General features: G+C 38.9%; 1 protein-coding gene across 1 annotated transcript in view; it reads right to left on the reverse strand.

Moving 5' to 3' along the window:
- Positions 1-2024: 2024 nt before the first annotated feature.
- TET1 (tet methylcytosine dioxygenase 1) overlaps positions 2025-17018 on the reverse strand; it is an 84842-nt gene continuing 69848 nt past the window's right edge. Inside the window, exons 14-15 of the mRNA XM_083614416.1 lie at positions 3602-15803; positions 2025-3461 (exon numbers count right to left, since the gene is read on the reverse strand). Coding sequence (XP_083470542.1) covers positions 14674-15803 — 1130 coding nt within the window. The 3' untranslated portion in view covers positions 2025-3461; positions 3602-14673. The remainder of the gene's footprint in view (positions 3462-3601; positions 15804-17018) is intronic.

Raw genomic sequence — 17018 nt, forward strand, 5'->3', positions numbered from 1 at the left:
AAACAGAAACGCTTCCTGACGCCCGCTGCCTACCTGAAGCTCAGAATGCACCCCAAGCGTTGAAAATCCACGAGCCCAAAATAGAAAACGAAATGTTACTGCTTTAATATTTATATGTTTGGACCAATCGTATAAATTTCCAGTGCTCAAATGCGCAGTGTCACGCCACGGGAATACTTCACATTTTCTCTCCAACCGCCAATACTGTAGTTTAATTATTTCAGGTACAGTTAGAAATGTCACTTTAAATGAAAGCTGGTGGGTTATCCAGTGTTGAGCGTTCCGTGGACTAAATAAACAGAACTAAACGCCACAAGACGACAACAAAAGAACAAACCACACTGATTTCTGCCACAATATTAATTACTGTATCAGCAACAGGAATACGGTTTTATTTTGAAAGCACTTAGCTACAAGAGACACATATGCTTTTCCCAAAACAAGCATTAGTTGCAAAACGTGCTTATTTTTGCCAGCTATTTAACTCTTTAACGGCAGAGGAGCTGTACCAGATGAAGAAAAAATCTCAGCCAATATAAATGCCACAAAGCATAATAGTACAACTTTTCAGGACAAGCAGCTGGTTCATCTGTCAAAGAAGTCACCCTTAGGGAATCAACAAGGTTTCAATTTGTGGTTTCCTCCCCTAAAATAATCCAAAATAACTGATCAATTGTGTTTAGCTTCTGTGCAATAGAATAGTGCAAGTGTGAAAATTAATTAAGCAATTAAGACAGAAGAGAACATTGTTAATCACAAACTTCCAACAGTGAAACCATATCCTGTCTTATCTTTCCAAAGCTAAAAAGCAATTTAAATTAAAATATTTAAAGAGTGGCGTACTATGCAATAATCCTGTTGATTCTCCTGAACTTTGCATTGGCTTTTGATGTCCTGGACAGGCTGGATGGGTCAGAGTTTGGAAAGAAGATGGTGCTAGAGAGGTACAGTTCCACTTATTGCCATCTATTGCTATGGGACCTTGCACTGTTCTGCCATGTCTCCCAACATGTTTTGAGGTGACTTCAAATACAGATGACACTCATCTCTATTTAGAAATGTAGAAAACTGCCTGGGTGAGTAATATTTTACTAATACTAGTAATACTTCACTAGACTGGGCTTCACTCCCTCAAAGAAACAAGCTAGAGTCTGGGGTGCTCCTTGACCCATCTGTGTTTTTGGAGGTACACACTGCCCCTGTGGCACAGTTTGGAACGATAACAATATCAGGACACCTCTATTGTAGCCGCTTACATGGACAGAGATACCCTGACCTCAGCAATCCATGCCCTAGTAACTTGATTACCTGCTAATAACAGATTAATGTGCTATAATATATTGGGCTCCCTATGAAGACTCTTTGGAAACTGCATTTAGGCTATAATACATTATACCTGGAAAGCATAAGTGCTGGTTTTGATTTCCGAAAGCTTGGTTCCAGGATACTTTAACACTGCTTGTTTTCACATTTGTCTGCATGTATACCAAGATACTCAACTGAGGTGTGGTGGGTAACTACAGCGGTAAAGGCCTACTTAGTGGTGGCACCTTAACTGCAGCATGCTTTCCCCAGGAGAACTTGCCTGGTGTGTCATTTCAGCACCAGATGAAGCCCTTTTAATTTTCCCAAGGTTTTAAATAGTCTGCAAATTGTTTTTAGGCTAATTTTGTGTTTGCTTTATTTCTTATGTCTTATGTTTTAATTCTTTGTTTTTTAAGTTCCTAAAGTAATTGTGCCTTTAACAGGAGCTTCAGATGCAGAAATCACTAGGAGTAGCTTCCACTCCAGACACTGAGGTGGAATTTAGTTGCATCTACTAATGCCTGCAGATGAAACTGCTGTTAAAAGCACAGGAGCAGATAAAAGTGGGGAAAGGGCAATCTTACCTGTAGCTTCAAGCTATTACTAAGATGCATTTGTATGAATGGATAAAGTGCTCCTTTGCTGTGTGTACTATCCTTCAGAAGAGAAAATACCCAAGAAATATAGAAAATAAAAAATTAAGACAATCAAGTGCAAAATAGAAGTATAAAATTTATTTGAAACCATCCACAATGTTCTGTGTTATCAGAAATGATACACTTTGTAATAATATTTTTTTTTGGAAAAAAAATCATGACAAAAATTTAAAATATATTTTCAATGACAGCAATTTATCTTGCCTTTTTAGGACATTTTTAAAGGAACATTTAAAAGTTTAAACAGATATGACACATACAAGAAAAAAACCAAGAAAAACAAAAACAAAAAACCAGAACAGACCATCTCCACAACAATAATTTTTACACATATGTTTCAATACAATTTAAATGCATCTTGCTACATAAACATGAAATAATGTACAACAACTGCTGTGCACCAAAAAGAGTAGCTTAGTAAGATCTTTCAAGTAACATGCAGTCAAAACTTACGTCTTCAAGTACTGCTGGTAAGCGTTCCCTTGTCTGCAGAGAATATTCAAATATATTTTCCCCCATCCAATGAAATGAAGTAGCTTTAATCCTTTTTCCTGTAAGTATTGTGAAATAGTGAAGTGCTTTCCTCCCATTTATTAGTAACTTAAAATAATGGTAAATGATAAAAATGTATTTGCCTTTTCATTTTTCAACCACTAGATCATCTAAATACAGTAGAATGTTAGAGGGAAAATCCACCAAAATCAAAGTTATATCTGTTGAAAAATAAATATTGTATGCACCCCAGTTTAAAAAAACAACAACACACTACAAACAAGAAACAATACAATACAGGGAATATTAGTCAACAACAGCTCAAGTTTCTTCTGCTTGAGCATAATGCATTTTCCTATTTTTGTTTTTAGGCTACTGAAACTGAATTTTTGAACATGTCTGCTGTGATTATTTTATGTATTACATTTTGGATACAATCCGGTGAGATTAGTCACAACTAATTCTTAATGAAATCAATGGGACATGCAACCTGATTATGCATTTTTAGTCAGAAGCATACTAGAAAGGAAGTCCCACTGAACACAATCTAATTCACTTCCAAACAAACATGCTTAAGCCTACGCACATTTAGCTGGAAGAAAGCACCTTTTAACTCAATGGGGCTAGCTTCTGAGTAGATATGCATAAAGTTATTCTATAACCTCACTGATTTTATTGACACCAAGGCTGTAGTCCTGTGAACAATTTACTCCCGTGTAATCCTCACTGAACTCAGTAGAATTTAGTTATGAGTAAACATTTACTGGATTAGATTGCATAACTGCATTCTTAAATTTACTTAATTTAATTCAGTGGTACATTTCTGAATAAATATGCCTAAGACTGCAGCTTTTACTAGATTGCACCCTTGGTTTCTGATTACCATAGTCATAATATAGTAAACCCCTTTATTCACACAGCAGCATTTCTGCTTTTCTAAACAGCATTCCTCCAACTCCCCTACTCTCCTGATCAAGCTACTTTTGAAACTTGAGGCAAGAAGGTCCTCTAGATCAGTGTTCCCCAACCTTGGGCCTCCAGCTGTTTTTGGACTACAACTCCCATCATCCCTCGCTAGCAAGACCAGTGGTCAAGGATGATGGGAATTGTAGTCCAAAAACAGCTGGAGGCCCAAGGTTGGGGAACACTGCTCTAGATCACAGTTGTACTTCTGACATATTTTTGCAATGTGAAGATTTATTAAAAAAGAAAAAGAAGACAGCACTTCAAAAACTGGAACTATAAGGTCTTAAAATGTCTAACATCAAAATGTTTTGTTGCAACTACAATGAACATTAGATTTGTAATATTTTACAAAGCATTACCAGCCTATCTGGCTTCAACATCTTGGGCACTAGCTACATTCAGCATTGAAGGACACAACAGACAGAATCTCAAAGCTGCCATGTTTTGCTATAACTCTAAAATGGCATTCACAAATGCAAGAACATTGTATAGTCTTGCTAAACTGCAAACATTTATTAAATATTGATATACTATATAGCAGAAACCCAACTATCATAATTGCTTAATTAAAGCGTGTCTGTGTAGCTACATAGCGTTGTAACACTAGGCTTCTTTTTAAATTATCTTTGATTACCCTAACATTTCAGATGCCTCTCAAGCCAGCTTGTATTTGCAGCCTATGCCACTACAACTTTTAATTCTCATTCATAGTGCTGTTTGCTAAATGAAACTATTTTTAGACAACTAGTAGATTTTTGCTCAATTTCATGATTACATTTTGAGGTTCTGAAATGATGGCTGCAATGGCCTGCACATAGAAACAGTTGAGCAAATTGCTAATTTGCTTATAGACAAACGAAATAGCCACTTCCTAGAGTTCCAATCACATAATTGGCTATAAATCCTTCATTCGTGAACTTTTACATATCACAACTACAGGTTTGGGCAATTTATTTTGTTTTCTAGCATCACCATGTTAAGGTGTCAATCCTATAGTTATTTGTGAACACGTGTTAACTACCACTGTTATTAGAATTAACTGAAAATTACCTTCTACAAATGCTGTTTGATTTGCAACAGGGAATGAAGTTGGGTAAAATGCTATTAAAGCTATCTCAGCAGGTCAAGGAGTGTGTAACATAGCTGTTCAATTAAACATTTGCCAAATGCTGAAATGATTCAGTCTTACCACATTCTGCTAGTATTATGACTCCTACCATCCCATGGAACAAATCAGTCAGTCACCCTGTTTTTTCTTACAGAAGGAATTGGGTAAGGTATGTCTACAGCTGCAAACCTATGTTCTGGATAATAAAAATATGTTTATTTTAATATCGCATTTTTCTTCTGTTATGGAACTCAAGATACTGAATATGCTTCCTAGGGAGTCACCCACCCAAGCACTGACCAGGCCCAGATCTGCTTAGCTTCATCCTCAAATTTTCAAAACTGAAACCAACACATAATTGTTGTTACTTGGCCTGTAGTAAAAGAAAGAAAAACTTCAAAGGAAGAATCCTTGATTGATTGCAGAACTGATTTATTTTATTTTTGTTCCCTTGGAGGAATGCTTTTCATTTATACTCCAAATGCCCATTTCACCCTGCAAGACGGACATAAAGAACTGGTGTTTATAAATGAAAATCTGTCTTTATTTTCAGCTTTTGAGAAGAGGCTTATGTTCATTAAATTGAAGCTCATTACATTAGAGAACACTTTTTCATGCTGCAACAGTACTTGTGGTAGTCATGGAGTCCTACGTAAAGCTGCAACAGCACTATTTTGTGTGTGTGGTGTGTATTTTTGAAGGTTTAATTCAATTCTATCAATATACAACACTTGGTTAATTACACTTAAAAGGGGAGTAAGATGAAGATGTGGATTATAGGAGAATACATCTGCTTATAGGGTGAAAACTGATTTATTGTGGTAAGCTTTTGGGTAGACAAGAAGCCTCCCATACCTCTTAAGAGATGTTCTTCAATTACCTGACTTTGAAAGGGACAACTCAAGAGCCACTTAAGTATGACTCTGTGGCTCAGGGACTGGGTACAGCAGTAATGTCTGCCATGTCAATGGAGCGCATTGCCAGTAACTCTCCCGGCAAAAGTCATGTTTGCCTTGGCTGCTAGCAATACTCTCCTGGCATGGTCAGGACCACGGTTAGCTGTACAATTCTGAAGTCAGGGAGTTGTCTAGTTACTGGGATGATACAGCCTTATGGTAACATACAGGTAACTGTAGGGCTAAGTGAGTTATAGCAACCTCTTTTTAAATAGTGCCTGGCATTATGTTGGACTTTGTATGCAACAACAGTGAGCTTCCATATCTTTCTCTAACAAAGAGATATGGTAGTCCTCTGCCAACCCCTCTAGGGAAAGCAGAGCTGGACTGCTTTGGCGGAACTCAAGGGAAGGGATCCCAGGGTGTGCTCTGCTCCTGGTAGAACTCTGACCCAGTTAAGCTTACTCCCTGTTCATCGAGCCTGGACCTGAGCTAGCCTAAGTTTTCTATAAAGGGAGCTTGTCTACACTGGTGGCATGTTGTTGCAAGATTGGCAGCTTTTGATTATTTCATAAAGGATCTAGTTGCATAGCCACTAACTTGGGGCAGGGATGCGGAACATTGTTCTTGGCCAAGTGAGCCTAGTTTGTGCATCACACTAAGTCAGACCAAATGTCTGGAGAAAACTAAAGCATGAGCCCAGTTTTGGGTAACCTGCTAAGCCAAATCACCATTTAGCTTAGCACGGCGCAGCAAACGCAGTTTCCTATCCTAGTACCCATGAGTTTGGTTTAAGCTATGGGTTGGGCTTAGTGTGATGTACAAACCAGGCTAGTGGCACTCTCTGGTCTTATATTTTTGATGTGGACTCAAATAAAATTGTAACAGAAGTCTCTATGCCTTAAAAGTAGGAGGACCACGTTAACAAGCTCAACTTAGCCAGTGAGTTACCCATCATAATTAGCTTCCTGTAATCATTAATAATATAGAGGTTACTGCTATTACAATATTATGCTAAGACACAGATTTATGTACTGATCTATACAGAGGGTAACACAGAAAAACGGGGGCATTCAAGGAGCCACTCAGATACAGAAAAATTAACATATATGGGCTCCAATCAAGGGAATGATGATTGCACTTAAATCCCACTGAAATCAATTTCATGAGCAACTTAACCCCATTAATTTTTAAGAGATTTAAACACTAATTTTTGCAAGCACAAGCTCAGTATAATTTGTAGAAAAACCAGACACCACAAAGTAACAGCAGCTAGTGAAAACCACCAACAGTTGCCCGATATTGAAGGATCATCAGTCACCATATAGTGCTTCTGTTAAGATCCTTGTTAGCTGCTTCCTTGGGGGAGGAGGCTAAGAAGATCTCTAAGTACTGACCTTCAACATTCCAGGAACATAGAACACTTTTCATAGTAACTGTCTGTAGCAAATCAAAGAAGAACGATTATGTGGGAAAGTGGGTCTCTTTTTTACACATTTAGGTGACCCAACTGCATGTCCCGAATATCATGTTTTAAGAAATCCTGTTCTAGATAGCATCCTGTTTTTAATTCAGATTGTTGCTGATGCAGGGATGCTTTCAAGTAGGAAGTTTAAGGGTGCACCAAGGTAGCAAGAACAGTTTGTGGAACCTTAAGCAAGATAGCAGTAAAAGCAAAAAAATTCAATGGAGAGACTTGATAATACAAGCAGAGTTTTTGTAGAGCATGGTAAAGCTAGGCTCTAAGCTTCCTAGTCTGAACTAGTAAAGGAGAACACACAGAATTTATGCACCTGAGACCCTCCCCATATTAACAAATCAGCCAACTATACACCATGTACAAACCTCACTTTACTGCCAATAACATTTTTTTTCTGAGAAATCGGTTGGATGAGCTAGGAATTTAATAAAACAAAATACCACAATTCACAGGACCAAAATGTGATCTATGTATCTCAAGCACTTTGCAGAGCCAAAGCCACTGATAATTTGATCAATAGGAGTTATAGCAAATCAAGGAAAGCATGCATCTTTTACCATTCCATTCCTTTCATTTCCTTGTCTCTAGGCTCCTGAACTAGCTAGCATAGAAGGTCACCAATGAAAGCAATAGGGAGAATCTTAGACTAAACTGCTTTAAAAAGGGATTTGTGTTGCTACAGCAGTCTGAAGATTTTGCTGCTTGTTACAGCCCCAAAGAATCACTATTACAAGACAATAGTATTACAAACCTTTGTAGCTATAAGCTCATTCACAAAATTACATCAATTTCTATGTAAAAATGATAAATATTCTGAAATGCTACAATAAATAGCACACAGCTGTATATACAGTAAGTAGTTGCCAATTTGCACACCGCATGCATGGTTGATACCATCTGCTATTAAAACTGCAGTTAAATCAGATATTATAAAAATGTAGTTGGCTACATTGTATTCTATGTGTAACAGTAATAAGCAAGAGTATTTCATAAATTTATTCAAAAATAATTAAAATATACCACTGAAATCAGATTAAACACTTTTATTTCTTAATTTCAATAATATATTTTAAATGTTTTGGTAACCTGATGAATCTAACGAAGTTTTATTAGCTGCTAAAAAGGATCATGCACTTCCATCATAAACTCATTATATGGAAGGACAGCCCAATGAAATTAACAGGACTAATTAAAATCAGTGGGACTTCCAAGTAATGGATTTAGCATCAGGTTGATAAGTTACATTTTAAATACATATGGTTTTCCTATTTAGCATTGTCATTTTAAGACCTGCTTTCTTCTCCAAATAGAACAATACATTTTCCACTAGTAGCCATGTCAAAACTATGCAGTTCACCAGAGGTGTTAAGAGATATCCTAATTGGATGGGTCTATCTTGCTCTTAGGGACGAAGGTGGCACTGTGGTCTAAAACCACTGAGCCTAGGGCTTGCTGATTGGAAGGTCGGTGCGACGGAGTGAGCTCCCATTGCTTGGTCCCAGCTCCTGCCAACCTAGCAGTTCAAAAACACATCAAAGTGCGAGTAGATAAATAGGTAGCGCTCCAGCGGGAAGGTAAATGGCATTTCCGTGTGCCGCTCTGGTTTCACCAGAAACGGATTAGTCATGCTGGCCACATGACCTGGAAAAACTGTCTGCGGACAAACGTCAGCTCCCTCAGCCAGTAAAGCGATATGAGCACCACAACCCCAGTGTGGTTTGCGACTGGACTTAACTGTCAGGGGTCCTTTACCTTTACCTTTTATCCTGATCTTAAGCTTTTGGTGATGTTTATTAGTTAAACCATCTAACTTTACATAAAGCATGTGTGTGGCACAGTGTTTACCAAGAATCACAGGGAAATTCATTCATCAATGTTGTATCTGTAGTAATGTGTACACTGCAAAATTTACACAGCAAAATTTACAAGAACAAAGATGTTCTTGCTATAGTAGCATTGTAAGCTGGGTTTTCTTTAAATTTCTGAACTGGGTAAAACTGTGGCAGAGTGACATTAAAGTTCCCTATACAGTGGTACCTCTGGTTGTGAACGGGATCCGTTCCGGAGTTCCGTTCGCAACATGAGCAGAACGCAATCCGCATCTGCACATGCCACGATTCGCCGCGTCTGCGCATGCACGTGACGTCATTTTGTGTGTCTGCACATGCGTGAGCGGCGAAACCCGAAAGTCACACACGAGGTATGACTATATAAGCAGCTGGTAACCCTTTCAGGAAAGTCCTTTTTGCAGAAAGATTGTATAGACAGCAATACTAAAAAACAACCCAGCCTTGCACAGATGAGTACTGGAGGAATTCACAACCCTATTTACTGTATAAACAGCTGTTATTTTTAATAACTTTTAGGCTCACAAAAAATATACAGATTTCAAAATGCAAATCTAAGGCACACAAAAATACCATAACAATTTAATGTTTATAGATATTCAAGAAGCAGAAAACTGCTGGTACAAAATGATGGTATAATATTGACTTTAGATTATTTACAATCCCTACATATCTTCTGTTTGAACTAATCATAATCTTTGAACTAACAAAAATGCAGCATATGGGTGGTTTTTTTTTCTTTTTACAAAGTTTGTTTGCTTTAAAAATAGAATGACTGGGTTGAAATCTCGCTCTTCTTATACACTTTATAAGAATGTTATAATTCCAACTGATTCAATGGGCGTAAAGATTGGGGAAATGGTCTGAATGGCATTGCCATGTGACCAACATTGCTGAGTGGTAGGTATGGGGATATAATCTAAAATCCAATCATGCTGGCACAGTATCAGAGATGTTGATAAAACTCCTCCAGGGTTTGCAGGATCATAGATTAGAGCCACATCTCTGAACAAGTTCGGCTTACTTGGGCCCCACAGAAATCAATGGGACTTGCTGTTTGCTAAATTACCACTGATTTTAAGGACACCAGTTGTTAACCCGGGCAGAGGAGAAAGGGGCCCCTGCATCTAGCACCCATTTTATACATAGTGCTGCTGTACCAGATCTGGATAACTTGACAACAGTTTTAATCACTAATATAACACCAATCACATTGGTGTATGTGTGAGAAGCAGGAGCCAGATGTTGTCCAAACACCCTGTTCTTGCTCCCCACTTTGCCTAACAAGTTCTCTGTACTATTGAGAGTGATGATAATCTGAAAGATGGAGAAATGGAGGAGCCCCATGAGTGCAGGAGAGGGAATTTCAGTTCTCTTCCAATGCTCTTTAATCCTTGGATTGGCATACACATCTAACATTTTAAAAAGTAGCTGCAGTGATATAATTGGGATGAATTCCACGTTTACATTTCTGTACGACCAGAATCATAGGCAACTAAGGGTAAACTGAAGAATTCACGTATATGTAATTTTTTCCAAACCAAAAAGATTTTCAGATTGTACACACAACCATGGTAGACATTTAAAAAAAACCAAAAGCACCATGTCTAGAGGATCTAGACATTATTTGTTACAGCACCACTACAATATCAAGTATGTTATCAGTAAAACTTCAAGCTCTGGTTAGACCTGTGGAATTTATGTACACGGTGGAGAATCACAAGTGTAACCAAAAAGCTTACCCTTATGGCCTGCAACCATTGCTCATACAAAACATGATAATTCAGAGCCCACTGATTTGAGCTGACAGGTCCATACCAAAAAAATTCCCCATCTCTAAAATGTAAACTGCTGATCCTTGATAAGCATGATCCTTATCAAGGCTGATATTTTGATTGTGGTTGGCTTAGTCAATTGAACTAAAATTAAAGGGGGGAATAGAGAAAAGGAGTTGGATGCTATAGTGTTCCAGATCTGGAGTGTCTACCACACCTAATGTTTAATTTACGATGCATTGTCATGAAAAGGTAAATCATTTCTAAGGTTCAATTCACACAATCTATGTATGGGCTGTAACCTGTTTTTACATAGGTCTACTATTCAAGTAGGTGTGATCAGTCCCATCTGCATTCCTTCAGCAGTACTGCACCATCAGCTGTTCTGAGAACATTCAGTGCCCTGTGGCACCCATCTATTTGATCTGTTAGTAACCCCTTTGTCTGGGCATTCCCAACAGTTAATGAAATCCCTGGCATCTAGTCACCAGAAATTAGATGCTGCTGCCTAGGAATCTGAATGTCCTTCTTCCTGGACTAAAAATCTGGTCCACCTAGAAATCTGAAACTAGTTGCTAGAAATGTGAAGGTTTTTTTCCAGCTTTGCTTCTTGTCAGAGCTACTAGAAGAGCAGTGTGGGCCATTACTATCTAAGAGATTTCAGATATTTGCCAAGATTGCTTCAAGATTGCTTTGTAGCAGGTTTATGCCTATTCAAGGCTCTTAAGCAAACCAATCAGTTCAGCAACCATGCTTCAAGGATAAAATCAGTAAGCTCTGGCATAAGCTTTACAAATGGGAAGTTGCCCTGTAGGACCAAGCGTCCACAGTTCCTGTGTGTGGCTGAAATTGTACCTGCATCTGTAATGTTTGGGAACGTACATGGCCTTAAGAGAGCATATGAAGCAGTCTTTATTTGTCACACTGCAATCGTGCTGGATGAGTAAGAAAGTGAAAAGGGGGGGGGAGTGTACAGACCTAATGTGTAGTTTGAACTAAATATGCAACCTAAACCAAAAAAACTTATCAAGTCAAGAGACTGTAGATAGCACTGATAACCTCATAATGTAACGAGTGAGAGTGAGATTGTGTTCATGCGTTAAAGACCAAAGTGCATTTTAACTTCAGAAGATTTTTTAGCAGGACATTGTACAACAATATAAAAACCAAGCCATACCAGCAGACTGTTATAAAACCAGAATCTAAAGGGTTTGAATTCTTGCAATGTTTGTGGTACCAGTTGTTGCTAAGGAGGAACCACATGCATACACATGAAAACTGTCCTATCCAGGGAGTTCCAGCCCAACTGGGAAGGGATTTGTTATGTGTTTGCCTGGCAGTGTATTTGGATTTACTTTTCTGGACCTTATTTGGGTATTATATACACTTTAGCAGGGGTGGCTGAATTTAATTTAATTTTATTAAGGGTTACATTCACTTCAGCCATCCCTTTGAATCCACAAGCCAACCACGAGTGTCACCCCCCCACTTGCTTGCATGCATAAATGCACATGTGCATGCATGCACACATAGACGCAGACAGTCCACCACCTGGGCACTTCAACACTGCCTTTTCTTTTCCTGCTGCCAAAATAGGTGGGAACTTAAGAGTCAACAAAAGCTTGCATGGTGGACTGAATCAGGCCCTTGAACTGGGGGGGGGGTACTTAGCCACCCCTGCCCTATAGCGCATGAGAACCAATTTAAATGTGGTGTATACAGAACAGGTTCTATATGTGATTATTCTCTTTTTTACTAATATTTTCAATACATGGATAGAATGAGCTGGCATCCATGCATGTATCACGATGGCTCCTCCTGAACAACTGGTAACACAAACAATGCAATAATTTAAGAGGAGCCCTGCTGGGTTTAGAGACCAAAGGTCTATCTAGTCCAGCATCCTGTTCTCACAGTGATCGGCCCCCAAGCAGGGCTAGAGTTCAAAAACACTCTCCCCATTTGTGCTCCCCAGTAACAGAATTCAGAGACATCCTTCCTCTGGCAGCAAAGGGAGTACACAGCCATCAAGCCTAGCAGCCACTGAGAGCCTTATGCACTGTGAACTTGTCCAATCTCCTTTCAAAGCCATCCAAGCTGGTGGCCATCATTACATCTTATGACATCAGATCCCATAATTTAACTATGCACTGTGTATAAGAGGGGAGGGGGGCATGACAGAGCTGTGAATTTATATGCAGCTCTATCATATTGTCCTCTTTATCACCTTTTTCCTTAACTCAAAAACTTGGAAGTGTTGTAACCTTCCCTCATAAAGGAGTTGCCCTCTTACAGCTGCTGTTTGAGTTGTGACAGCCAGAACTAGTTTGGGTTTTTTTACATTCTGCTGGTGTGGCTTTGCTTTTATATTTTGCATAATTTCTTACAGAAGGAAAACTTTTTGAGACTGTCACACATTTAGGTCTTAGATACCCTCTCTTCTCCCCACACCATGTTGTCAGATTTATCAGTGTTATCTACTGTCTGTTGACTATCAATAATATTTTGTTTCAGTTTGCACATCAAATTAACTGAGATTTAAAATTATTTCTGTGCACTTTTCTCTAGTTTTGTTTTTGGTTGAGGCAAGATCATATTTCTGTTTTGTGTCGCTGCAATTGCGTCTCAACAAAAGTTATAATGCAGCTGGGCCCCAAAATGCAGACATAGCACAATACAGACTTCTGCCTACCTGAGACCTTGTTTTTGGCTGGAGATGCCAGGGATTGAACGTGCGACTTTTGGCATGCTATGGGTCCCTCTTTTGTGCAACGTCTGTGTGGAAATTAGAATGAGCCTGTGATCCTACAATTTCCTACCTGGGAGAAAAACCCAATGACAAAGTAGACTTAAGTTTTCAGTAATCACACACTGGGTTGGACTGCATGTTTATAAAACCCTTCATGTGTTGACAGCTAACATCTGGTGAACATTCTGGAAGATTTAATGAACTCAAATATACTATAAAACAGCCGATACTGCAAATTTCTCTTGTAAATATTTTAGAGTCCTACTTTCCAGAATGTTAATAAGGCAACTTTAGGAGGGCAGTTGCTGATGCAATTAACAGTTCTACCCCCAAGACTCTAGGAACATTTGGTTGTCACGTGTAGCTTGCAATGCTCTGCATGAAAGACACACATGCACTTATTGCTGAAACAAACTACAGCAAATCAATTCTGACAACAAAACACCGTAGCAATACAGGTATAGACAAAATGATCCTTAAGCTCATATTTGCAAATCCGAACTCTCTGTTTTATTAACTGAAACAAACCAAAAATTTCAAGGGAAAAAGGTGGGGTGGGGGAAGAGTCTAAAAACCAAATATTCTTAGTATATGTGTATATGTGTACTGTTGTTGTAGCAGTATGGAACTCTACACAGTAAGAAAAATAACAATTTCTTGGTAGAGAATGTAGAAACCTTAGACAAATGTGATCCTTATACTATTTCAAGTTAACTTTAAAAATAGAAAGTGCTTTTAAATATATATATTTACAGGTTACAACCTCCAACCATCACTAGTGATACTGTTTGTGTGTGGATGTGTGTGGACCATACACGTGCACACACAAACCTATACAGACATGAAAGATCTGTACAAAGATAAATCATCATTGGTTTGTTATCCTTAACTTGGGCTTCACAGCAACGACTGGAAGCTGTCGGAGCAATGGCACCATGAAGGAAAAAAAAATCAGCTTATCTTTAACTGTTTCTTGTGATTGAGCACCAAGAGCTGTGTATAGCTAATACTGTCTAAATTGATTTTACATCATAAAAGTTGAAGTATGTTAAAATCTTTATAAAAAGCCCATTTGTAGTAAACAGACAATTCAAAGCACCAAAGTATAAATTCCAAAAGGTAATAAACTGAATAATTCAATCAGGATTAATAACCTAGCCAAAATCATTTAACTATACATATTTTTTTTTTGCTTAAAATGTGCTTGAAAATCACCAGATGTTAAAATATATAAAGTCACAGTTTAAGGGAAAAAATCATTTTTTTTTTTACCTCAGCCTTCAAAATGGTTGAGATGAACAAAGAGTAAACCATACAAGACTTTGTTCTTTAACAGCACCTTTAGGGATTATTGTGTAACACTGCTCCCAAGGCAAGGTTGTACAGTTGCTATAAAAACTTATGCCCAATGGTTATACGGCCCGGCAACTCGAGTGAGGGCATAAGTAGACACCGTTATGATGTTATCATGAGTTACTGTTAATGCTCGGCGCGATGGAATTTGGTTGAATTCATTGTCTTCATAGAAAATCTCTCTCGTGGCACTGGCCTGGTGCACATTCCTGTCATTGGGTTGTACATTGGTATTTTCAGTGCTTGATTTTTCCGCTGCTTTCTCCTTTGCTCTCTCAGCCATCTTTGCCTCCCACAGCGCTATCCCATGTTTTGGCTCATTTAAGTTTTTGTGTTGGTAGAAGACTAACGATATCCGTGTGGGATGATTCCGGTTCGGCTTTTTAATCGGAGTTGTGGCGTGTAGCTCACGGCGTGCACATTCAATTAAGATGGAGCCGTGTGATGGTGCTACAGCTACCCCACCTATATCATTATCCAAAAAATTATGCTCACTGTCGGACCACATTTCCTCTGCTTTTTCTTCGGACTCTGTGCGCTTTAAGAGCTCGCAACTTGGGTGTTTATCCGCAGTGGCAGAATCGCAATTTGGGTTCTTGAAACCACCTTTTTGCATTGGACACTCCTGGGAAGAACCAATTTCATTTCTGACTATATCTTCTGGAGAATTTAACGGCACTGAGGAATCACAAGAGCTAGCCAACTGTGAGGCAGGAGAGTTTTCTAACTTTATTTCACAATTTTGCTTGCTGACTACTCCTTGTTCAAGTGTGTGGGGCAAGGTATCTCTGAAGGCTGTGGATTCTGAAACAGTAAGGTCTTGAAGATATGGGGGCACCCCATTCCTCTTCTCATCCAGCAAAATTCCAGTATGATCGCTGATGGACACATCAAAGATCTTACCTTTGGGTGTCACATGAGGTTTGTTACTACTGCATTGCAAATACCCGTAGGGAGTTGAAAAATCTTGTTGATTATTACTCACTGGCATTATACCACCAGCTTTGTGAGTTAATGGAGAGCAAGAATGTAAACTATCCAGCTTTAAAGGGGAGGAAGGAGCATATTGCTTTAGTACAGAGCAATTTTTAGTAGTGTCTGAATTGTGTTTTATTGTAGAAAGGTGATCACCACTCTCCATTTTTGTCCCAGGTTGCAATGAATTAGCTTTGCTCCCTAAGGAGAAAAGAACAAAATGTTTTAAATATAAAGCTCTACATTTTTCTGTAGCTGGTCAATAAAAAAAAGCAAACTTAATTGTGAGAATATGAATTTCCCTTCAATGGAGGCTTATCGTTTCCAGCAGAGAAGAGGCAGCTGTATCTTGGGTAAGTGAGCGCTGAGCTGGAAATAGCACATGTGTGTCTTTGGGAGGGGTGGGGGAAATGTGAAGGCTGGTTGGATATGGGATCCAAAATGTGCTAAAGTACCCTGCCTTTGACTAAAAAGGACTTCCTACTGAAGTGGCTGAAATTTTAAAATTTCAGCTGATGAAGTGGCTTGCAAACTCCGGCAGACACAGCTCACATGCACAACAGGTATACATTCTCTAAATAACATGTGAAAATTTACTATTAGTAGCTCTACCCAACCTAAATGCAGTACTTTTTCAGGATAAGAAATTAACAGAGTCAACACTGGTCACCTTCCGCTCAGTGCCTTCAGCAACTTACAAATATAGAAATAAAAATAAAAATATTAATATAAACCTTCCTCCTGTAGGAGTCCAAGGTGATTCACAAATTTTAAAATCAACTTTAAAATTTTAAAATCACAAAAAACAAAGCTTCTAAAATTACATTTTAATACTAAAAAAAAGTGGCGCAACAGGTTATACTGAAACTGTTGGACTCCAGATTCCATTTGTGTCCCCAAAGTTCAGATGAAGGTGTCTTCGATTGACACCTAAAGTTGCCAATGCAGGGGTCAGACACACTTTTCCAGGCAGGGAAATGCACAATTGCAGTATCAAGAAGCCCCTGCCTAGTGTTACCTCACAAGATGCCATATTGTTGGCAGGACAGTGAGCATGGCCTCCCTCAACTGTCTCAAATCATGGGTCTGCAAGGTATTGGGAGAAGATCTCCTTTAAATACGGGGCCTCGAAGAAGAAGAAGAAGAAGAAGAAGAAGAAGAAGAAGAGGAGGAGGAGGAGGAGTTTGGATTTGATATCCCGCTTTATCACTACCCGAAGGAGTCTCAAAGCGGCTAACATTCTCCTTTCCCTTCCTCCCCCACAACAAACACTTTGTGAGGCAAGTGGAGCTGAGAGACTTCAGAGAAGTGTGACTAGCCTAAGGTCACCCAGCAGCTGCATGTGGAGGAGCGGAGACGCGAACCCGGTTCCCCAGATTGCAAGACTACCGCTCTTAACCACTACACCACACTGGC

This window comes from Podarcis filfolensis, assembly GCF_964270895.1.
Source record: "Podarcis filfolensis genome assembly, chromosome: 5".
Lineage (NCBI taxonomy): Eukaryota > Metazoa > Chordata > Lepidosauria > Squamata > Lacertidae > Podarcis > Podarcis filfolensis.